The sequence below is a fragment of the Mauremys reevesii genome, linkage group 26 (assembly GCF_016161935.1).
Source record: "Mauremys reevesii isolate NIE-2019 linkage group 26, ASM1616193v1, whole genome shotgun sequence".
Taxonomy (NCBI): Eukaryota; Metazoa; Chordata; order Testudines; family Geoemydidae; genus Mauremys; species Mauremys reevesii.
The window spans coordinates 4,775,455-4,798,288 of NC_052648.1; the positions used below are offsets into that span (position 1 = coordinate 4,775,455).

The 22,834-nt window shown below is 61.1% G+C and overlaps 1 protein-coding gene across 2 annotated transcripts; it reads left to right on the forward strand.

Annotated features, from left to right (window-relative positions):
* The first annotated feature begins 1,604 nt into the window (after positions 1-1,604).
* On the forward strand, positions 1,605-21,531 carry LOC120391781. 2 transcript variants are annotated; one of them, XR_005591481.1, is made up of 3 exons: positions 1,605-1,733; positions 6,339-6,509; positions 17,767-18,955. XR_005591481.1 is itself a non-coding variant. In XM_039515870.1 (3 exons), exons 1-3 carry the CDS (start codon positions 5,344-5,346, stop codon positions 20,953-20,955), a joined length of 696 nt encoding a protein of 231 aa, XP_039371804.1. In that variant the 5' UTR covers positions 5,317-5,343; the 3' UTR covers positions 20,956-21,531. The 2 variants fall into 2 exon arrangements, 1 of the variants encoding a protein (XP_039371804.1); XM_039515870.1 differs by lacking the exons at positions 1,605-1,733; positions 17,767-18,955 and adding exons at positions 5,317-5,599; positions 20,687-21,531.
* Positions 21,532-22,834: the final 1,303 nt, after the last annotated feature.

Consider the following 22,834-nt stretch of genomic DNA (forward strand, 5'->3'; position numbering starts at 1 on the left):
GGGCGACCCAGCCAGGCCCCAGGCACGCGCCAGCCCCTGGCTCCCCTCTGCCCTGGAGCTGGCTGCAGAGACAGGAAAGGGAGTTTAAAGAGGGGAGCACACAGGACTATAAATAATTGTTATAACCCACCCAGCCCCCAGCCTGGAGGGCATGACTGATCAGTTGCAGGGTGGGGGGTCCGTGCCAGTCAGGAAGACAGGGGACTTGGGATTTTTCCAACAGGAATCCAGCTGAGTAGCTTGTATGTGCAATGGCCGTGCATGTGTGTGCACATGTAGCTGCATGTATGTGGATGTGCATGTTTGCATGTGTGTGTATGTGCACCATTGCCCTCTGCAGAATGTAATCAGAAGTGCTCAGCTGTGTGTCATATGCCCTATACTGCTGGCAGCTAATGAGGATTCTCTTCTAGCACCACTGGCAGAGGTCTGTGTGTGTGTGTGGTGGTTATGTACAAAGGGCTCTGGGTTTGCACTGGCAGAGCCCCCAGCTACTTTCTCTGCTGTGCCAATCTGGCCTGTGAGCCACACACTAAGAGCCTCTCTGGGCTGTGGGAGGGGGAGGAGGCAGAAGCAGCAGCAAAAGTGACCCCAATTAAAAACAAATTAGACACTTTCTGAACCCCCTGAACATTTCATTTGGGTTTGGTTCGGGGGGTGCTTCTATTTGCGTCCACAACGGTTTCTATGGGAGAGAGAATGTAATCGGCTGCAGTCACTTGACCAGCACGCTGGGAGTCAAGACCCCTGGGATCGAGCGCTAGCTCTGGCAGGGAGTAGGGTCTAGTGGTTGGAACGGGGTGGGGGGCTGGGAGCCAGGACTCCTGGGTTCTAGCCCCAGCGCTGGCAGGGGAGTGGGCTCTGCCCCAGCAGAGCTCCCAGTCTAAGCAGATGCAGGAAGGATCTTCCTCTCCTGTCCCACAGCTGGAGAAGTGAGGCCCAGAGAGACTTGACCAAGGTCACATGAGTCAGTGGCAGAGCCAGGAGCTGCGCCAAGGTTGCCTGAGTCCCAGCTTAGTGCCCTGAGCCCCAGGGTCTCCCTTCCAGCCAAGTCATTGCCGCAGGGCTGTTAACACTTCGCATCCTGGCTGGAATTTGGCAGCGCCGGAGCAGCTGGGGGTTCAAGATTTCACTGGCACCCTCAGGGCAGCCTCATCATCCCTGCAGCTTAGGTCTGGTTTGTTGCGATCATCGGCTGCTGTTTCTACTGCAGTTTGGCCACTCCCCAGTGCCCTGGAACGACCCCAGCAGGCCTCCCCCTCCAGCAAAACCCTGGGCCTGACTTAGCTATCCCGAGAACAGGACGGGCGAGTTCTCCTCGGAGCCGCTCGAGCGCGTGTTCCTGGGTTTGTTGTTGTCGGTTTTTAAACGCAAGCTGAGAGTCTCACATATTCACCTGACTCCAGGAGCTGGATCTTAGAGGGGGGAAAAAAACCCAAAGCCTGAGAGTTGGCGACTGTCCTGGGGGGTGTGGTCCCTTTAACGGGAGCTGGGGCCCCAGTCCACCTGTGTTAAGGACAAGGAGCCCATCTCTGCCCACCTGTAAGCAATTAACTGCCAGGCCTGAGAGCCCCTGGGCCAGGGTGGATTGGAGGAGGAGGAGGGGCCTGCGGGGGGGCTCAGGTTATTTTGGCCCTGCCCAGCCATCGGGGGAAAAGCAGCAAGCGGAAAGGGGCTGGCTGGGGGATGCCAGCCGAGGCCCCGGGGGGATAGCTGGGGGTTCCTGCTCTGAGGTACGTGAGTTTGTTTTGCCTGAGAATCTGGGGCCCTGCGCGTGGGAGAGGACGGGTGGCTGGAGGGGCTGACCAGGGGGGTTGTACCCTGTGAAAGGAGCCAGTAAATGAGATGTGCCCCCTCCCCCAAAGGACTAAGGAGGGGGGTGCAAAGGAGCCCAGCTGGGGGAAATGGGGGCAGGTGGGGGCAGACACAGGCTGCTCTTTCTCTCAAACACCCCATGTAAGTAGCCACAGCAATGGCGGAGGCTGGAAGCAGCTTGCCAGAGCCGGGGTCGGGAATGGCTCATCCTGCGCCCCCAGGCAGGAAAGGGTCCAGCCCCCTGGCTCCCCGTCTCTCTCACCCCACAGGCCCCCCCAGCGGTGGCCGCTCTGACCCCAGCGTGACTGAGATTTGCCGATTGGGTTTGGTGTGTGTGGGGGAAATGCAGGTCCCGCCCGGTGCTGTTCAAAGCTGGCACGTGCTCTCGCATCACCCAGGCCGAGGGGTCGGCTGTTTTCAGTGGAAACTCCCTCCCCAAACACACGTGCCCCGGGCGACCCGGGCTGGACAGGATGGGAAAGGCAGGAGGGGCTGGTAGGTGGGTCAGCCCCTGTGGGGTGTGCCGGGACAGTCGGAGCTGAAAACAGGCAGTTAGATCACAGCCTGTCTCCAGGCAGGGTGGGACACCCCCGGCCCACCCTCCCCTGACACTGCCCCCCCTTCCCTTTGAACCTGACCCGGCTGGAGAAGTCCTGGCCCCAGCCCCGTGGGCTCTGAGGGGGCCGACGGCCCTGGCGACCCCGCTGCGGCTGGGACTTGCGGCTCCACAGCACAGCTGAGAGCCGCTTGCACGGTTCCCCTCCCCTTCTCCCTGCGGGAGACGCCAGCCCTGGCCGGGGGCAGTGGCCAGGCTGCAGTGGCACGGTGCCGGGGTGGCTGGGCTGGGAATCCCTCTGAGATCCTCTGTCAGATTTGGATTCGGTTCCCCCCTGAGAGTCCAGGCTGAAAAGTGGCTACCCCGTGGCACCGCCAGCCTGCCCAGGGTCACCCCACGCCTCTCAGCGGGGGTTGGCACAGCAGGGATCTCCCCAGGCCCTGCTCGGGTGCAGCCGTCAGGTCTGGCCGTGGCTCAGGGCGAGGGATTGGCAGCACCCAGGGAGGGGCAGGAAGTTTTCCAAAGGTGCAAAGGCTGCTTGGAGCACAAGCACTGAACGATCCACCTTCCCCCAGGCTGCGGCTGCAGGGACTGTGTCCTACTCTCCAGTCCTGTCCCCCTCCCGCCCCCATAGGCCCTGGAGCTGTTGCCCAGATGTACTGTGCAGCCAGGTTGTCTGTCACCCCTAATCCCTGAGATGCCCAGATTCAGTGCCGCACGCCCTAGTGCCCCTGGGGAAACTTCCCAAAGACCCAGCTTCTGTCACCCCACTGCTGCGTGAGCTCACCTGCCGTCCCCCGTCCCCCACCCCTTGCTTTCCCGTCGCTGGAGCAGCCTCTGGCTGGTGCAGTGGTTCTTGCCAGGCAATGCCCTGTGCCGTTTTTACCATCTCTGCCCCAGGGTCCATGGGGACCAGAGTGGGAATTAGAACAGCCTTGGGGCAGCTCTAACTTACACCAGTGATAACACAGGTCCCTGCATAAAGGGGGCTTAAAGCCACCTTAGCCCACTGCCATCTCTGCCCCCTAGCCAGGAATGGGGTCACCGAGGCTCAGGCCCCTGCACTCTTTGGGTGCCTCCCCCCTCTTTGAAAACCAGAGAGAAAACTCAGCCCAAACCCACCAGCGTCTTAGTTGGTCATGCTTTGGCAGCAGCCCGTCGCAAACAGAACAATGGTAACCCAAGGCAGGGGCAGCACCGCGCTGCTGCATGCGGCTTCCCCAGCCCTGGGAACAGCCCCGCCATGTGCCAGCACGCACGGGGGAGGAGAGCGTGGCGGGGGAGGCATCTCTGCAGAGGGATGTGGACCCTGGAGTCCTGCCTGCCTTGTGCCCCTTCTTCAAAGGTCTCTTGCCCTGGTCTGAGCTGCCACTGCAAATCCTGCTCTTTGGGGATGCTACTTTAGGGAGTTATTTTCCTATGGAGAGATTAAACCCTCCGGGACCTTAAACTTTCCCTTCCCCTGTGGCCAGGATCTATCTTTCTTCACCGTTGTTGTGCATTGTTAAGCAGCTCCACTCCAGAAGCGGCTGCATTGCAGCGGCTGGGAGGAAGTGGTTTTCCTGTACACGGCCCAAGAGAGGCCTTGGGTTGAAAGATGCCATGGGCAGCTCAGCAGATGTTTCTATTTGATATTATCTTGACTAATAACAATGCAAATAAGTCCCTTCCCCCGGGGTGAAGGGGGTTTTAATGGGGCGGGGGAGAATTGGGATGAATTCATGTCCCTACAGCGCTCTGAGATCTGCAGATGGGGGAAGAGAGTTAGCCTGGAATGATCAGTCCCTTTTCCAGAGGGGCGGCCAGGCCAGACCGGACGGGTGTGGGGGGCGACCCCCAATGAAGCAGGTTGCCTCGAGCAGGCCCAGTTGCTGGGCTCAGGTGTCATGGCCCTGCTTTCCGTCCCATCCTCGCTCACCGTGAGCCGAGGTCTCTGTGCGGGCGCGGTCCGAGGTGGGGCCTGTCTTTTCAGTCTGTCTGTCCAGCAACCGGCACTGCCCTGGGGGCAAGAGCGAGGGCACTATTAATTCCCACTGTGCCCGAGGGCTGTGCTGGAAGCACCCGTTCTTCCCATTCAGCTAAACTGCTGGGGGCGGTTCATGGTTTCCTGTTCACCAGCTGCTGTGTTATAAGCCAGAGGTGGCTGCACTTCAGTGGCAGGTAGAAGCCCTCCCTGTGGCTATTGGGTATTGCAGAAGCTACCCAAGGAAGCCGGGGGAACAGGGGACGTTAGACCAGGTGACTGCAGGGGCCTGGCACTCCAGGGCGGTTGCCAACTCGAGGCTCTGTCCCGGAGGGTGACTCTTGGCTCAGCGCTGGCTGGGCTCCAGGAGCCGACCCTTTCCGCCCGCCCCCCTGAGCTGCCTGGTTTGAGTCGGCCTGTGCCCGCGTGCATCATGCCCGCGCAATGCGCCAGCCCAAACCTGTCCCCGCTCATGAGTAACTTGACTTCTCTGCGGCTCCCCATGGCCGGGAAGTGACCCGCCAGGAGGGCTTTTCCAAGCGCTCTGCAGTGGAAGCAGCTGTATGGGTGGGGGCAGCTTGGCCCCGGCTCCCAGCCCAGGCGGTGCATGGCTGGCAGCTGCTTTGCTTTGCTCTGAGCACCGGCCGCACTCGGTGCCGAGTGGCCGAGTCACTCAGGAAGCCGGTTTTCGCTGCGTGCTGCTGTTGATGTGAGCACAACCCCCGCCCTCTCCTTCCGCCCCAGCCCGGGTGCGATGCCAGGCCTGGCTGGGCCGGGGAAAGGGGTTGTTTTCCAAGCGCGGCGTTCTGGGAAGCACGGCGCTTTCATCCCGGCCCCGCTCCGCTCCGGGCACAGCTGCAAAAGCACAAATAAAGAAGCAGCTGGGCTGGGCCAGCCAGGATTTGGGAGCAGCCGCCAGCACTGCCCCTGCACGGGGAAGCCAGCCTGGGCTGCCGGGAAAGGCTCAGCGCCCCCTCCCCCCCCGGTGCTGGCTGGCCCACATCCTCCAATGGGCGCAACCTGCAGGGGCAGGCGGGATGGTCCAGAGAGATCCTGGTTCCTGCAGCATCTCCTCATGCCGGGAGCTCCAAGTCCCCAGAGCGGAGGGGTGAGATTCGTGGTCCTGGTTCAGCCCCATTCTAGAGACTGGATCACATCTGGACTGTGTGTGTGGAATGAACCCAGGAGTCCGAGCTCGCCGCCCCTCCGCTACTGCACTAACCACGAGCCTACGCTCCCTTCCCAGAGCTGGGAGGAGAACCCAGGTATCCTGGCTCCCAATGGCCTTTTGCTCTAACCACTAGACCCTCCTCCCCTGCCAGAGCCGGACATGGAGCCCAAGGGTCCTTCCCAGCGCGCGGGGCCTCTGCTGCGTGACACTCGGAACAAGAATCACCTACTGAAGTCGTGTCCAGCCAGGGAGCTCAGATACCGGCCCAGCTTCGAGTGGGACGGGGGACTCAGCGGGGGCAGGAGAGTCGCAGAAATGCCCCTGCGGTGCCCACGTGCCCACACGCATACGTGCCCGCTCAGGGGCACAGGGCTGGGGATGACCAAACCTGCAGCAGGCCTGGCCCACCCCTCTCCTATGGCGGCTGCCCCACCCCCTGTGACCTCGCTGGCCCACGGGGGGCGCTGCACCGGGTGTGAAGGGAGCTACACCCCGCAGGTTCTCAATATAACGCCCTCCCCTGTTACGCTGCAAGCAGCAGCCCGGATGCTAGTGAACAGCCGGAGGCGCACGAGAGGGCGAAAGCAAGTGTTTCTGTGGGGCCTACGAAAAACATGGTGAACTTTTCAGATGGGTTGAGGGTGGGGTGGGGTCTAAACTTTCTGTCTGTCCATCCCTGGAGCCTGTCTGTCTCCAGCCTTAGATGTCTGTCTGTTGCTCCCTGTCTAACAATCCCTTGCTGTTCCCCCCCCCGAAATCCAGCTCCTAGTCCGCTGTGCTGGCCAGGTTCCCTTTCCAGGTGACGTCCCCTTAACCTGTTTTCCATTATCTAGGCCACTGCAGCCCCTATCTCTGCTGGACCTTGTGCTGGGGGCCCCACCAAGCTGCTGCCAGGACGCTGCTGTCCTTTGCCCTGGGTGCACCTGATCTCCGTGACCCGCATTCCTGTTACTCTCCGGCCAGCCTGGCGCTTGCAGCAAAGCCGGCTCCATGTTCCAAGGCTGGTACGCTGGCTCTCGGGGCCGTCTAGGGCGGGGGGGACCACCCATGGCACGGGTGCCGAAGGCGGCACGCGAGCTGATTTCCAGTGGCATTCACACTGCCCAGGTCCTGGCCGCCGGTCCGGGGGGCTCTGCATTTGAATTTAATTTTAAATGAAGCTTCTTAAACGTTTTAAAAACCTTGTTTACTTTCCATACAACAATAGTTTAGTTCTATATTCTAGACTTATAGAAAGAGACCTTGTAAAAACATTAAAATGTATCACCGGCACGCGAAACCGTAAATCCGAGTGACTAAACGAAGACTCGGCACAGCACTTTGGAAAGGTTGCTGACCCCTGTTCTGGGGTGTCTGTGTCCCCCTGCTGTCCTGTAGCAGGATCCCCGCAGCGGGACAGGACGGGCCACCTGGCTAAGGGCACGCAGAGAGCGTGATGCAGCCTGATCCCTGGGAAAACCAGGCTTGTCTAATCTCTGCCCCAAGGCCTCTTTCCCAATACCCAGGGCTGAGAGCCAGAGGCCAAGCCTCAAAGGAAACACCAAGGCACTGGCTGGGTCTGGGCCGCTCGAGTTGCCTCTGGGAGGGGAGTAGGGTCTAGTAGTGAGAGCAGGGCAGGGCCACGGTTCTGGCAGGGGAGTGATGGCAAGAGCAGGGGAGGCCGGGAGTCAGGATGCCTGGAGGAAGTGTGGTCTAGTGGTTAGAGCAGGGTGGGATGCTGGGAGTCAGGCCTCTTGGCTGTGTCCCCAGCTCCGTCACTGGCTCACTGATGGTTTGACCTTTGGGGAAGTCTTTTTCCTCTCCCTCTGCCTCAGTTTCCCTACCTGTGGTATGGGCATAATTAGTGCTCACTTCCCCAGCTGGCAGGGGGGTGACGAGGCTCAGTTAACGAGGTGAAAGGGGCTAGAGCCATGTAAAACTGTAGGGTGGGTGCCCTATGGCTGATGCCCACCTCGCTCGCCGCACATCCCCTAAGGGAGGGGCAGCTCCCCCCACCCCCCTCAGCTCGGCAGGAGCCAGCCCCGTGGCTCGCTGGGATGCCGAGAGAGCCCCAGGACACACGCCAGCCGGGCCACTGACTCAGCTGGTTTCAGGGAAGGCGGGTTCCCTCCCACCAGACATTCCTGCACCTGCTCGGCAGGGTGAGGCCCTCTGCCCGAGGCTGCCACCTTTCACCCAGCTAGAGAGACAAACAGCCCTGCCCGGTCTGCGCCCCCGCACCAGGCACCACTGCCTTCCTGCTGCCCGCCACTGGGCTAGTGTGTTCCACCCGCCCCCTGGGGCAACGGGCGGAGCTGGCGCCACGGTGCCCAAGGGGGCAGGAGCGTGAGTCAGAGTCACGGGCGAGCCGCCTTCTGGGGTGCGTGGCACAGACCTGGGCCAATAGCTTCTGCTCCCGGTGAAAACTGCTCCCTGCCGCAGGCCAAGGCTGCCTGTGGGATCTCCCGCCTGGGCCGCAAACTCTGCTGCGTGCCCCGAAGCTGCAGCTGGCAGCGCTGGCCCCGATTCGAGGCACTGTCACCTTGGGCAAGTTGCTTCCCGGCGCCGTGCCTCAGTTTCTCTGCCTGGATGGTGGCCTGCTCTTGAGGAAAGCCCCGATAGCTGCTGTGGGTCAGAGCAGGGGTCGCTGTCCTGCTTATGGGACCAGCTGTTCGCTGGGTGCCCCCAGTGCAGTAAGGATTAATGTGCCCAGGGGTGGGAGTAGGGCAGGGTGAACCTGTGCTTGCAAAGATAGTGGGGTTAGAGTGGGGCTGGGATCCAGGACTCCTGGGTTCTAGTCCTGCTCTGGAAGGCAGGTGTGTGTGTCGGGGGGGTCTAGGTTCGAGCAGGGAGCCCTAGGAGTTGGGGGGGAGGAGGGCGACGTCTATTCGCGAGTGTGCCCTGGATATGCTGTGTCAAGTCCCTTCCCCACTCGGTGCCTTCGTTTCCCTCTCGTGGACGTGTCCGGGTACCACCGTTGGCATGGACGTCGCCGGGAGCTGCAGGAAGTTGGCACCTGCAGGTGGGGTGGGGCTCTGAAGCGAAAGCCTCTGGAAGGGGCAGAGGAGCCTTGTTAGCATTTCGAAGGCTGTGGCTGGCAGCCAGCAGGATGCCTGCCCCTGGCAAGGAATGGCATGAGTCTGGGGATGGGACGGTGCCTGCTTTCCCCGCCCGCTGTTCCCATTTCTCCCTGCTGCTGTTGTTGCTACGTTTCCCATTTCCTCTTTCGTAACCGGCCGCACCCTCCTGCCCCCGGGCTGTGCCCCAGAATCGAGCTCACCCCATCCTCTAGCGCTGAGCCCTGGAAGGCAGCGGGGCCTCACCCCGGGCTGTCACGCGAGCGGGGCCGCCTCCTCTTGTTTACTGGCGAGGATGTTATCTCCTTGGGCGTGGTCCCCCAGCCCTGCGCCTGGGCTGGAGCTGCCCTAGGAAGGCATCTGCTCCCCTTTGCCTCCCCGTCGGGCAGCTGGAGCACCCACGGCGTTGTAGGGATGCTAATTGGGGCGCACCACGGTGAGCTCCGGACTCCTGGGTTCCATTTCCCAGCTCTAGGGGGGCGTAACCTGGTTTAAGGGAGACAGCTGAGGCCTGGGGCTCAGAGCACCTGGGGCCAGCGCTCAGAGGGGTGTGTGGGCTGAGGATTGGCTGCCTGGCATCTGGTGCCCCCTCCATGAGCGCTGTGCAGTTGAGTGGAAAAATCGAAGGACAGGGAGGCAGGACGCCTGGGTTCTCTTCCTGCCTCTGTGGCTGACTCACTGGCTGTGACCTCAGCTGAGTCAAGCCCCTGCTCTGTGCCTTGGTTTCCCCATGTGTGAAGGGGGGGGGGGATCGTGAGACTCGTGCACCTTGGCAAAGTGCTTGGGGATGCGCGTGTGACTGTCGCTCTGCAGTACAGTGTCAGGCTTCGGAAAGCTCCGCCTGCAGCCGCTCTGGGGGTGGGAGGCTCAGCCTGGGGGTCAGTGGAGCCGGGGCAGGCTCCCAGCTGTCCTTTGGGGGGCGCTTGTCCTGATCCTGGCCAGGACAGAACTGGACTGGAGCTGCTACCTGTGAGGTACAGGACGCCGGGCCCGTCACCCTGGCCAGCGGGCCCTGAGCATCCGGACAGATGTCCAACGAGGGGCCATCCTGGGAAATCCTAGACCGGTGGTAACCCATCCGGCTAGCAGCCCGATCCCTGCGCAGCCTCCCCGGCCTGGCGGGAGCCGTGGAGATGGGGTGTCTTGCTGGGGCACTGACACCCCCTAACCCCCCAGCTCTGAGTCCATCCTGGTTTGGGGTAACACCAGCCCCGCCTCCTGCCTCAAAGTTGGGCTGGCCCAGGGGAATCCTGTGCTGGAGCAGGCGCTCTTCTCCCCCCCCCCCCCAGTGTGTGGGGGAAGAGCCCCATAACATCTGGGTCCCAGCTGAGGCTCCTCCCCACAGGGGCACTCACCTGGCCTCTACTGGGGGTCACACAGCTGTGGGGGGGGGCATTCCCAGCTGTGGCCTCTCTACTCTGGCCTCCTCCATCTCCTCCCCAGTGGCAGCAGGATCGGACGTGGGGGCCAGGGCCCCTCTAGCTAGAGCTGGAGAACCAGGCTCTGCAGCTGGGACTGCAACAGACGCCCCCCCCCGCCCCCCCGCCCCGGGGTCACCCAGTGAGTCGGACGATTCTTAGACTGGAACCCGGGATCCTCCCGTCTGCTGGACTTTTGCTCCCCCCCTGACTGATGGAGAGGGGTGGGGAGCAACAGCCAGGCCCCCCCCTGCCCCCCCCCACCCAGAGAGTGGGAGGTCCCAGCTTTCCCGTCCCAGCCTGGAGCTGGGGGTGGGATGGAGCCGGCGCTGCTTGGCCGGGGCCGGGACTGCGTGTTCTGTGCCGGGGCTCAGGGCGCTGCCTGCCCAGGCAGGGGCACCGTCCCCCTGGGATGTGACTCAGCGGGCGGGTTGGCTCATCCCAGGAGAATCCCCACTAGGGCGCAGGCTCCCCCGATGCTGAGGGAAGGAGCAGGCCGGCTCGGTGAGTAACCCGGGCGGTTGCCTGGCTGTGGGACGCAGGCGGTGCCTGGCGTTACCTGTTGGGGCCTTTGCAGCATGCGCGGGTGGGGGAGTTTGGGGGAGAAGCCACCTGGCAGTGGGGGGGTGGTGACTGGGAGGCTCACCAGTGAGTGCGGAGATGGGTGGGCAGGACCCTGACAGTGGAGAGAGGTGCTCAAAGGAGATGTGTGTGTTCACTGTATGTGGGAACCCACTCTCAGGCGTGTGCACACGGGCACTGTAGGTGTGAACATACATGCAGGGGGGTGCAGATGTAGGTTCATATGTACTTGTGCCTCTGTACCCATGTGTGCATGTGTCACTGTGCATATCAAGCCATGGGTCAGGGGTGTGGGGTGTGTGTGTGTGTGTGTGTATGTTTGCGGTTACATGTATCTATGTCCCATGATGTGGTTCAGGTGCATGTGCAAATGGGCACGTATGTCAGTGATGTCCCCCCGTGCATATATCTTTGTATACCCAGCTTTAGCTGTGCAGGCGTGCATTCATGTGTGTGCATGCATCATCATACATGTGAATGCATGTCTCAGCAACATGCATGTGTTTGCACGGATGCCTTGGGGTCAGCAGCCATCACACGTGCGTGGGTTCCCAGGTCCGTGTGTGCTGACATGCCAGTGTGAGCACGTGCAATAGATGTCAGTGTTGGTGTGAAGTTCCCCTCCCCCACCTCTGTGAGATTAACCAGCCGGGGCCTGATTCTCAGCGGAGATGCTCCTGATTTACCCAGAATAAGGGAGGGCAGAATCTGCCCCTTGATGCCTGGGCTGCCTGGACTTTGCCCCTTCCCCTCCATTCTCCGGCCCGAGCTGGGACCACAGGAGCCAAATCTCCCTCCTCTACTGGGGAGTCGGGGGTGGATCAGTGCCAGAGGCACCCTCCAGGCCCGGAGCCGTGGCAGTACGTGCAGTGCCTGGCACCGCGGGCCCCGATCCTGACTGACCCGGCTCCCCGAGGGCCCTACCGCCGCGTAACTGTCACCGAGCGCGACCGACGCCTGGCGGCTGCTCTGCACTGGCTCGGCTCCCGGCGTCTGAGTGGGAGGTTCAGACAGTGGGACTGTGTGAGCTGCACTGTTTATAAAAGGTGTGTGTCTGCAGCCGGCTCCTTCCAACCGCCCCGCGTCTGGGCCAGGAAAGCCATGGAAAGATTTGAAAGGCCAGGAGAGGAGATCCCGAGGGGGCGGGCGGGGAGCCGCTCGCAGGCACTGCCTGTGTGCCTCAGACAGGGGCTTTTGGGCAGCCTTCCTCCGCCTGTGGATGGGAGGGAGAAAGTGAGCAGAGGGCGGGCTGCCAAGCGTGGCTGGAGGGACCCTCCGCTCCCCTCCCCTGTCTGCTCCAGGGGTGTCCTTTGCCAATGGAGCCCCACACAAGCTGCCTGGGGGCCTCCCAGGACTGACATGACACCACTTGTGCTGGCTCTGAGCAGGCAGGGGGTGGGCCGGGAGGAGGATGGGGGGTTGCATGAGGCTGGGTGGGGAGCAGCAGGAGCCGGCTGAGCTCCCCCCGTCCATGAAATGGAGCAGGCAGCCCCGCCGTGCGACGCTGCCGTAGGAGCGTTAGGCAGAGCTCCCCTCCTTGCTGGCGGGCAGTGAAGGGGTTAACTCTGTTGCCCGAGAACGTAGGGTCCCCGCTGGCACCCCTTGAAAGGAGGCCGGGCTCCGTCTCGCCGCACTGTCCTTGCAGGCTCTCGCGGCCCCAGGCAGGGCCCACCCGCTGCACTCTGCAATCCGAACAGCCGGAGACTTTTCACCGTGAAAGCGGAGACCAAGGGTGGCATGTGTGTGGGGGGGTGTCTCTGTGCCCCCGGCTAGTGCTTGGTGCCCCCTCCCCAGCAGCAGGGCATGCCCCACCATTTGGCAAACGCTGCCGTAAGCTATGTCACCCGAAGCCTTTCCACGGCTGTCCCGTCCAGAGTGCATTGGGGTCACCGTCCTGCTGCCACCTCTCCCCATGGAGCCCCTCGCCCTTGGCACGGTGCCCCATTGCATCAGGCAGAGCTGAGATTACAGCCCGGTGCCCCCTGCTTGTGGGAACTGGAGTGGTGCCAGGAGCACTGGGTCAGGGCAACCCCTGGCGATGCTCCCCCCCTCCTCCCCGCGGCCCTGTCAGCCAGCCTGGCCAGCGAGTGACATTAAATCATGTGCTGGTTTCCTGAGTGCCAGGAAGCTCTGACTCAGCGCTCGCTGGCTGGCTGGAGGAGTCGGGGGGGGGGGGCAGGTTAGCCATGTGTGGGTCATGCATGTTCTCTTGGCCTGGGGGACGTGTCGCGCTCTGGCCACGGTCGGTTACAGGGCGGGCAGCGCTGCGGCTGGGACAGTCACTGAGCCGTCTGTCTGGCTTTCGCTGGAGCGCCGTTCGGGGGCTGGCTGGGACTCCCGTGGTTATAAATAGGGACGGGGCCAGGCGGTTCAGACAGAGCATCACCCAGCCTGAACCTGCTCCCTACAACTCTGCACTGAACCCCACCCCCAAAGCTTTGAGATCCTCAGAGGAAAGCACAGGGGTCACAACAGGCTCCGTGCATGGGCTCCCCAGCTGGGGGTTACAAGCACCCGGTCCTGCCCAGATTGCTGAGTTGGGCAGGGGTCACAGGCAGATGCTGGGGCGGGGGGATTCCAGGTATAGGGGATCCTCCATGGGAAAGGGGACAGGGTGACCTGCTGGTTTACAGCCTAAGGTTGGGAGCTGGGGTTCTGGTTTCAGCACATTGTGCAATCTGATGGCAAATTTCCTCAGCTGGCCCCAGGCAAGCACACCCCTCCCCTGCCCAGCGCCTGGCAGAGGGTGCAGCAGGACTGGCAGGGGGACTCCATGTCTTGGTGTGTGCATATGGCATTTGCACTGGCATCATGGCTGTGTGTGTGTGTGTGTGCGCGCAGCACAGGGCTCTGGCATGGCTCTGTGTGTGTGTGTATGTGTGTGTGCAGCACAGGGCTCTGGCGTGGCTCTGTGTGTGTGTGTGCAGCACAGGGCTCTGGCGTGGCTCCGTGTGTGTGTGTGCAGCACAGGGCTCTGGCATGGCTCTGTGTGTGTGTGTGTGTGTGTGTGCAGCACAGGGCTGTGTCTGTGTGTGTGTGTGTGCAGCACAGGGCTCTGTGTGTGTGTGCAGCACAGGGCTCTGTGTGTGTGTGTGCGTGCGCACAGCACAGGGCTCTGGCATGGCTCTGTGTGGGGCATGGAAGCTGGCATTGCCGCAAACCCTCTGAGCTAACCCCATCCCCTCTATTTCACTCTCCTCTCCCTCCCTCTGCCATCTGCTTTCCATCCCTCCGCAGCTGAGCCCCCAGCCCCGCTCCCTTTCTCCACCCCCGGGGTGAGCTCTGGGCCCGCTGGGGGGGTGCATGGAGCTGGCGGGAGCGGGAAGATCTGGCGAATGTGCCCCAGACCAGAAAAGTCTCCAGACAAGCCCTGAAGCAGAATCACTGTCTGGCCAGCAGGCCCTGCGTGGAAAATGCAGCTCACAGGCCAGCCGGGATACCCTCCCCGCCCCCCCGCCTGGCAAGGGCCCAGCGAAAGCCGCTGAGTCAGACACTCCCAGGCCAGATGGCAAGGGGAACAGCAGGGACCAGCTGGGGGGCGGGGAACGTGTCTGGGGGATGGCCTGGGAGGGGGCCCCCTCCCGAGCTGCGGTGAACACCCCCAGAGCAGCCCCCCCGTGTACGGTACAGAGCTGGAGGGAGGGACTCAGGGCCGGGTGTCTGCTACTGAATCAGGGGCTGGAGCTGTTTTGGGGGGCAGGCCAGGCCTCTACCACCTCACCCAGCTATTGAGTGGGGGTCTGGGAGGGGGTGTGGCTTGTCGGGCTGTCTCCCCCCCCCCGGATTCTGCAGGGGGGAACTATCCCCCTTTAATATCCCTGTGTGTGAAGACCAGCCTGCACTGGGGTCCCAGCCCCCCGTCCTGTCCCTTTCCTGAACCCCCCACTCCACTCCCAGCCTGGGGGAGCAGCGCTCACCCAGTGCAGGGGGCTGGTGTGGGGGGCTCCCAGCCGAGGCCACGGCCAAGAGCACCAGGGAGCCCCCCTGAAAGAAGGGCAATGAACCCCTCCCCCCCACCCTGAGACTCCCATGGGGCACCAGCCCAGGACTCCGCACTCCTGGATCCCATGTGCCGTTAGATCATTTCCTGCCCCTCCAACCTCTGGAGGACGAGGGCAGCTGCCGTTTCCCACGTCCCTGCCGAGCGCTCCCCGGTCCCGTGGGGCCCACAGGGAGCATGGTGGGGGCGGGGGATGACACCCCACCTGATGTCACTTTCTCATGTGGTTTCCCCACCGGGGAGGAGGGGCGAGGCCCAGCCGGGTGGGGGAAGGGGGGCTCTGCTCTGCTGCTGCTGCTGGCCAAGCCACACGCAGCCTCCACCCTGGGAAAACGCTGCGTTCTCACAGTGTCTGTCCGCTCGCCCGGCTGGCTCAGGGCAGGCTGCCATGGCTGTGGGATCAGAGAGGCTGAGCTGCTTCCCGGGCAGGGCTGGGAATGGGCACTGGGTCAGGACCGGGGGATGCAGCCGTTACTGGCTGGCTGGGGCAGCTGATCTAGAGCGAAAAATGCTGAGTATTTTATCGATCTGTCTCTCCCCAGACACACCTGCCGAGCTCCCCCTGGGACACACTCGGGCCCTGAGCGATGCTGGCTAATGCGCTCGGAAACCACCTTTTGTCCTAGTCGAGACAAGGCCTTAATGAACCAACCCTCCTTCCCCCCACCCCCTCCCCAAGGATGACTTAGGGTCTGGATCCCCTCTTCCTCCGGGTGGAGTAACTCAGGTGCCTTCAGTTGCTGCTCCTGATTTACACCAAAGGGAGCGATTGGCGGATCAGGCCCCACAGGGGCTGCTGGGACTTCCCAACTCCCCCCCCCCCCCCGCTCCCCTACCATCCAGGGCAACCAGTGAGGCTGGCTGGCTGCAGCCTCTGGAGTTCAAAATCCAAAGGGTGGGGGTGGGGGAGGGAAGGCTTAGGGAGAGGGTTATTTTTGGCCTGGTTCCTGTGGGGTGGGGGGGGGGAGGAACAAATGAACAATTAAAAAAAGAACAAAGGAGGGTGGTTACCAACCCTAAGAGGAGGGAGGAGCGATCACAGAGCAGCTCTGCAGACCCTGGGAAAGTGTGTGTGTGTGTGTGTGTAACGAACAATGCATGGGCCCGTGGGGGTTGTAGAGGAGGTTGGAGAGCTGAGATTGATTTTTTGTGAGTGAAAATCATGATTGTGGCTGTATTTACGTGTGTGTGTGATGATGATTGCGTATGTGCCTGTAGATACGTTAACGTGGTCATGTCTATAATTAGGCTTGTGTGTCTGTGTTATAACGGTGTGGGTCTGTGACATTCTGCGTGTGTGACATTCTGCGCGTGGCTGTGTGGATGACTGTGTGCAATAGGCTAGGATTTTGTGCATGTCTTTGTGGTTGCGTGCGTTGTACAATTGCACAGGTATGTGCTTCTCTGTGTGTGTGTGTAACACCACGTGTACCGTTGGGCTTGTCTGGGTTGTGAGTGTGTGTGCACAAGCCCATGTAGGTCGTTGTGCCTGTCTGTACGTGGTGGGCGGGGGTGTTTGCAATGTCCTGTACCTAGCTGAGTTTCTATTCAGGGGCTGCCCGTGTTTCAGCGACGGTGAGAATTTCCCTGCGTGCGTTACTGGATGGGGACCATGGTAACGCCGCATGCACAGTCTGTCTGGGGGTGTGCAGCTGGTGCTGCTGCTCGGCATGTGCCCACCAGCCTGAGTGCTGCTCCCGGCGCCATCCGAGATGCCCATATGTAGCCTCAGCGCCCTCCTGCCACTGAGCACCAGGCTGCTGCAGCTGGGGCCTTGGTGCTGCTATTCAGAGGGGTTTCGGTGACGGGCTCCCCTGTCGTGCCCCCTCAGGGGAAGGGGAGCTGGGCAGGGCCTGGTGGCCAGCAGGGGAGGGCTGCTCTGACATGGGCCCAGAGATTCAGCTGGGGTCCCCACCTGTTTAATCCCTGTGTGTGGGGAAGGTGGGTCATTATCATCATCCCTGTTCTATAGAGGGGAGAAAATGAGGCATGTGGCAAGGCAGGATCTTACCCAGTCACATGGCAAGTCAGTGACAGAGCCGAGTATAGACCCCAGGAGTCCAGCCCACCCCCCAAAGGAGGGAATAGATAACTAGAACCCAGGAGTCCTGGCTCACTCCCCACCCCCCTTCTCTAAACGACCAGATGCCACTCCCCTCCCCTCCCAGGGCCAGGGGTAAAACCCAGGAGTCCTGGCTCCCAGCCCCCTGCTCTCTCACAGGAGCAGCTTATCCTTCGCCCCCAGCCCCACAGGCTCCGTGCTGCCCCCTTAGCTGTGGGTGCCATCAAGCCAGAGCCCGACGGGCCAGCCCAGCTGCGGCAGGGGCTGAGAACAAACCCCGGTGCTCTTCCTGCATGGGAGGGCGGCAGGACAGGAAATCCAGAGCCCTTCCCAGCACAGCGGCTGCGGTGGGATCCTCCATGCCCCCGGCCCCCTCGCCGCCTGCTCCTTTCCTCCTCGGCCCAGGCTTGGCCTTGGCAGGGCCGGGGCCTTCCTCATTGTGTCTGGATTTCAATGCTCAGCACCTCCATTGCGCTTTCCCAGGAGCCTCGCGGCTCCCTGCACAATGGCCACTGATAACGCCTTTGGCAAGGGGCTGCTCTGCCAGCGGGGGCACTGCTCGGGGGGGGGCAGGGGAGCGAGGGGCTGCATGGGGATGAGGGAGGGTGTGAGGCTGCAAAGAGGGAGGGGCACTCAGAGATGGGGTGGGGGGAACAGAGGGGGTGGGGTTGGGAGGACACTCAGGTGACCAGATAGCAAGTGTGAACAATCTGGACAGTGGATGTGTGTGTATGTGGGGGCGGGGGGGGGGGTACTAGGAGTCTATATAAGTAAAAGCCCCAAATATCAGGACTGTCCCTATAAAATCAGGACATCTGGTCACCCTAGAGGACACATTGATGGGGTGGGGGAGGGAGCGGGCACAAGGCTTGGGGGGCCCGATCCTGCGAACACTGACTCAGCCCCGTTAATGCCCTCGGGCTTGGTAGGGTGAGGCGGTGAATGGGGCTTGGCAGGATCGGGGCCTGAGCTCAGACGCCAGCCTGGGTCTGGCCCCTTCTGCAGCCCACCTGGTTCCAGGGCTTCCCAGACCCTGTTCCCTGCCGGGCCCTGGACTAGTCTGTAATAACCCTGGACTCACCAGGACTCACCAGGATCTCACCAACCATGATGCAACCTTATGCAACTCTGCTTTCTATGTAGATTCCTTTGCACCAGTCAGAATTTTCCACCCCTGCCCCCAGGCTATTTCAAGGATGAGCCGGATCAAAGTCAGCTGAGGAATTTAAGAAGGGCGGCGGATGAGAGAGCATGACGGAGGCTGGAATTTGAACCCCACTGAAATGTAGGCGCCTGATCGCATTCAGATCCTTTGAATGGCCCAGCGCTAGTGGCAAAGCAAGCAATGGGGCACTAGGGCTCCTGGGTTCTCCTGCTGGCTTTGCCACCGAGCGCCACCTCCCCTCGCTGGGTCTTGGGCTGTGATCAGACGGGCTGGGTGATGCTCGCAAAGCCCCTTTGAGATCCAGCGGCCCATGAAGCTGGTTATTACCGGGGCAAAAAATAGAAAATCCGAAAAGCTTCAAAATCCTCTCTGGCTTGGGATGGGTTTTTTCTTTTCAAAAAAGGCGCAGTTTAGTGTGTGTGGGAAAGACGCCAGCCAGGTCTGGAGTGAAACGGAGTCTGATTCCCCCTCACGAGCAGCGCGAGTTTGTCAGGCCATTTTGAAGAATCGTCTCTGTGGGGCCGACGATCCTGGGCGCACTGACGGGCTTTGGAAAGCCGCAGGGTTCTGCAAGACAAGGGGCAGTTTGGGGGCCAGCGCCGCAAAAAATTCTGCGTTGAGAAACATCCCGAAAGGGAAACAGACGGGAATTTTCAGGCAAAATTTGGAACCAGCATTTGGCCGAGACCTGCCTCTGATGCTGACCAATAGGATCTCACTGTTTCCTTTACTCCCCTGTCTGATTGGCTCCATCTGTAGTTAAATTGGAAGTGCTCTGGGGCAGGGACTGACTCTTTGTTCTGTGTTTCTGCAGCAGCTGACACAATGATTAGGGCTTCCGGCTGCTGCTGTGCAACAAATAATAAATAGTGATCATCCTAATTAATAACTGTCCAGTTTGTTGTTGTTTAATCCCACAACCCCCCCAACTGTGCTGCCATTTCCTGGGGTCAGCTGGGGCTGCCGATGCGCCTTGCTGTGCCTGGACGGTTCTAGCCCTGGCACAGAGTAACCCAACTTTTCTAGACTTTTGAAGTGTTGTAAATAAGAGGCAACTTCGTCCAGCAGACCTGGCCCTGGGTGGTTGTTATTTATATAACGCCCTGACAGCTTGGGAACCAGGAGTTCCGAGCTGGCCGCAGCAATGAGTCACTCATGCCTGACGAGCTCATCACACAGGTGAATTTTCCAGCTGTTGCATCCATCCGCAGCTCAGCGCTAGCACAGAATGTTCTCGCCACCTCGGGGCATGATGCAGCTGGCAGGAATGGCTGAGCGGCTGCACCAGATCACAAGTGAAGCGAGTTGGGTGGTCTCAGCCCATTGTGCCGGCATCTCCTCATGCCAGGGGCATGGGGCAGCAGGGGGCGGCTGGATGAGGGCGTGTGAATTGAGTGAAGGTTCTGTTAACCCTTCCTTCCCCCGGTCTCCTTCCCCGCCCGGCCTCATTGGGCTCAACACAGGAAGCGCTGGGTGACTGTCCATGGCCTGTGTTCTGCAGCAGGTCAGACTGGGCCCTTCCAGGGTTAACCATCTGGGGCCCAATGGCCCTCCCTGCCCCTCGCCAGGGCAAAATGGGGGTGAGGCGCCACCCACCCAGCAGTGACGATTCACATTACGTAGCACCGGTGTCAATGACGGCAGCGCGCTGGAGAATCCACCCTGCCAAGTCCCTGCCCTGGGGACCCGCATCCCCCCTGCGGCAGTCCACACCACGGAGCTTTGAGACCCCCTTCCCCCCCCCCCCCCCGTCAGTCCTTTGCAGCTGCTCTCACTGAGGCCTACTGTGACCTGCATCCGGGTTCAGAGACTAGCTTGGCTCCGGGCCAGACAGATTCCCGTGATAACGAGAACGGCTGATTTAAGGCAATGTCCTGGGGAGATCACAGCTCTCCGGAGAGGGGAATAAATTAGCTCCTGCTAGCAGCAGGTGTCTTATTTTTTTCCCTCTTTCCACAGAGCGATGTTCTCACCCGTCCTTCTCTGCTTGCTCTTATGAAACTGGGTTAAAGCAACGTCGCAATGACGCCGCTCGCCCTGGGCTGTAGTGCTGGGGGCAGATCCAGAGGCCTGGAGGGCAGCGGGGTTAGCGAAGCCACGAGAGTGGCCACTCTGCTCCGATAGGTGGCGTCGCCCTGCAGGGGTCACTCGAGCGAGACCAGCTACACGGTGCAACGGCACTTCACGTTCGAATGAAGGGGTCGTGTGTGGACAGGGCTCGCGTTCGAGCCAGCACCAGAGTTATAACTCAAGTTACCTCTGCAGTAAGAGAAGCCGTTAGACTGGGTCCCTGTAGCCAGTGTTACGGGACGTTGGGGGTAGGAAAGAACCAGCCAGGGCACCGGGGATCCCAGAATCCCAGAAGTCTGATCCTGTTTAGTGCAGAGCCATTTGAATTGGCCTTCAGGCTAGGGCAGGGAGCTGGGCCTCAAGTCAGGGTTCAGTTCCTGGCTCTGCTACAGAATACCCATGTGACCTTGGTCAAGTCACTGAATTGCCCTCTGCCTCAGTTTCCCCATTTGTAGGATGGGGTTAATAATCCTCCCAGTCTTTGTCTATGTAGGCTGAGAGCTCTTTGGAGCAAGGGTTTTCTGGGCCGCGCCTGGCACAACAGGGCCCTGATCTCAACTGGGGTCTGTAAGAGTTGTTGTAATGTAAATAACAATGCTGCCATGTGTCTCCAACCAGCCGTCTTCCCTGCCTGGCAACCGGCTAGGACGGGCCCATCGGACGGGCTTGGGATCCTGCAGCCCACAGAGCGAAAGGGGCGACTATCTGTGTAGAACACGGCGTGGGGCGGGGAGGGGAGGTGCTGGCTGATAGCACGGCAGGACAGGGTGGCAGGGAGGTTATGCTAGGGCAGCCTGGGGGCTCATGAGTCTCTGCATCTCCTCGCAGGCACTTCCCGAATACGCCAGGAGCCAGCTGAGCTCCAGGGATCACCCCTGTGCCTCCTTAGCTCCGGGGCCCATCCTGCCAGCGCGCCGAGGCTGTCGGCAGGGAGAGCTCTGGAGAGCACCAGCCTTGTATCCTGGGGGGATCCGGGGCAGAGACCAGCAGGGAGCGGATGCAGGACCTCACCAGGATGCTGGCGGGAGCAGGGAGAAACACCATGGAACCGCACACCAGGGCAGAGTGGGAGGCACCAAAGCGGCTCCATGGCATGAGCTGGGCAGCCTGGGCACTGCTGCCGTGTCTAGCAGGGCTCGGGGAGCTGGGGCTCAGCTTGGGATTCTGCCAGGCCCATTCTGGCTGCACTGCACAGGCAGGGGAGACCAATGGGGGCGGTCTTGGCCTTTGGGCCTGATCCTGCAGGGCGCCAGCGCCACATGCCATCTGCACCTGGCGAGGGCATGGAGCACAGATCACAACAGAGCCCCAACATTGTCAGACCAGGTGTAGCCCCAAACCAGAGCCACAGACCCAGCAACGGCCCCCAACAGACATTCTGCAAGAGGAACGTGGGATCTGAATCAATCTCCATCCATTCCCCTTATCTATCTATCTAGTTCCAAGTGGTCTCTCTCTCTGGCTCTCTTTACTCCGCAAAGGAATATCCAACTCTTAACCAAAATGAAATGCAAGGAAATTGCACCATTCTTTGCATCTTTTCTTTTCTTTCTTTTCTTTTTTCTTTTTTTGCATGGCCTGGCATCTGGCTGCGGGGCAGGGGAGGATCTCTCTCTCTCTCTCTCTCTGTTTGTATTTTGGAGGAGTGGCTCCAGCTGACGTTAAACTTTTTTTTTTTCCCCAGCCGATTTTTTTTTTTTTAAATCAAAACAGAAAGTGTCTGGCTCCTGTGCTGGGTGGGGGATGGGAGAAAGCTGAGTAGGATGTGGGGGGCTGAGTGGCAGAAAGGGGGGTCTGCACCAGGGATGGGGTGCTATGTAGAGCGGGGGAGCCGCACCAGGGATGGGAGCTGGGGGCCCTGAGCAAGGGGGGAGGTGGAGACGCCCAGAGTTTGCGGGGTCCTCAGCAGACCGGGGTGCCTCTCCCCATGGAGATGCCCGGCCAGGCAGCCTCCTCATGCAGGTGGAGCCAGCCAATTTCCCACAGTGCACCAAGGAAGCAGGCGAGGGCCCTTCCCAAGGTCACTGGCAGAGCACTGGGAATGCTGCACAGGGGCGTGCATCAGAACCCGGAGCAGGCCAGGCCTGGATGCGGGTTCCCAGCAGCCCATGGGGGGACCCGGAGTTGCTCCCTCCGTGGGAAGGAACTCGCTGTGTTCCCAGTGCACGGACACCAGTCCCGTGCAGTTGACAAGGCCATGCCAAGAAAGCCTCGCTCCGCTCCCCATTGGTCCGGCTGCAGGGCTCTGACCTCCAGCCTGTTCTCTGACAGAGGGGAGGGCGGCCGTGACGCCACAGGGAGACAACCGACGTCCCCAGCTGGGTGCTGCTTGCCAGATGGCTCTTGGGTTGCCTCGTAACTTACCAGGAATCAGCTGACGGTTTCGTGTTTACACAGAAGGACTGAACTGAGAAAACACTTGATCCGTGCAGGATGACTGGAGCTGGAGGCTGGGAAAAGCCGAGGTCAAGACGGGTTTGTTGTTACCATCAGAAGCTGGGATGCCGTGGCTTTAAAGTCAGCCTCAGATGGGGAAATGGAGGCTGAGGGCAGGGCAGTGACTTGCCCAGAGTTCCCCAGCAGTGCAAGTGGCCCAGATGCAGACAGAAGCCAGGTGGCCTGAATCCAGCTCTCTACCCCCTAGGCCACACTGCCTCCTTGCCTAGTCAAGGTAGAGAACTCGGCCAGGGAGTGGAGAGGGACCCTCAGTCCTCATGGCCTGTTCAGATCTCAGCTTCTCTGCTGAAGTTGCCAGCAAGGGGCCACTTCATGCCTCTGGTGATGGGCGCCCGTCCCGGTGGAGTCTGGTCTGGTTTTGGTAACTTCTGAGCTCTTGCCTTTTCCATTTAGGATGGGGACGGCCATGACCCCGCGAGACCGCGGCCTGGCTCTCCAGGCCCCGTGGACAGAACCTTGCCAATGCCTGTCCTAGAAGGGCAGCGGAGGGCTTGTGTTCGGCTTCTGCGGCTGGGAACA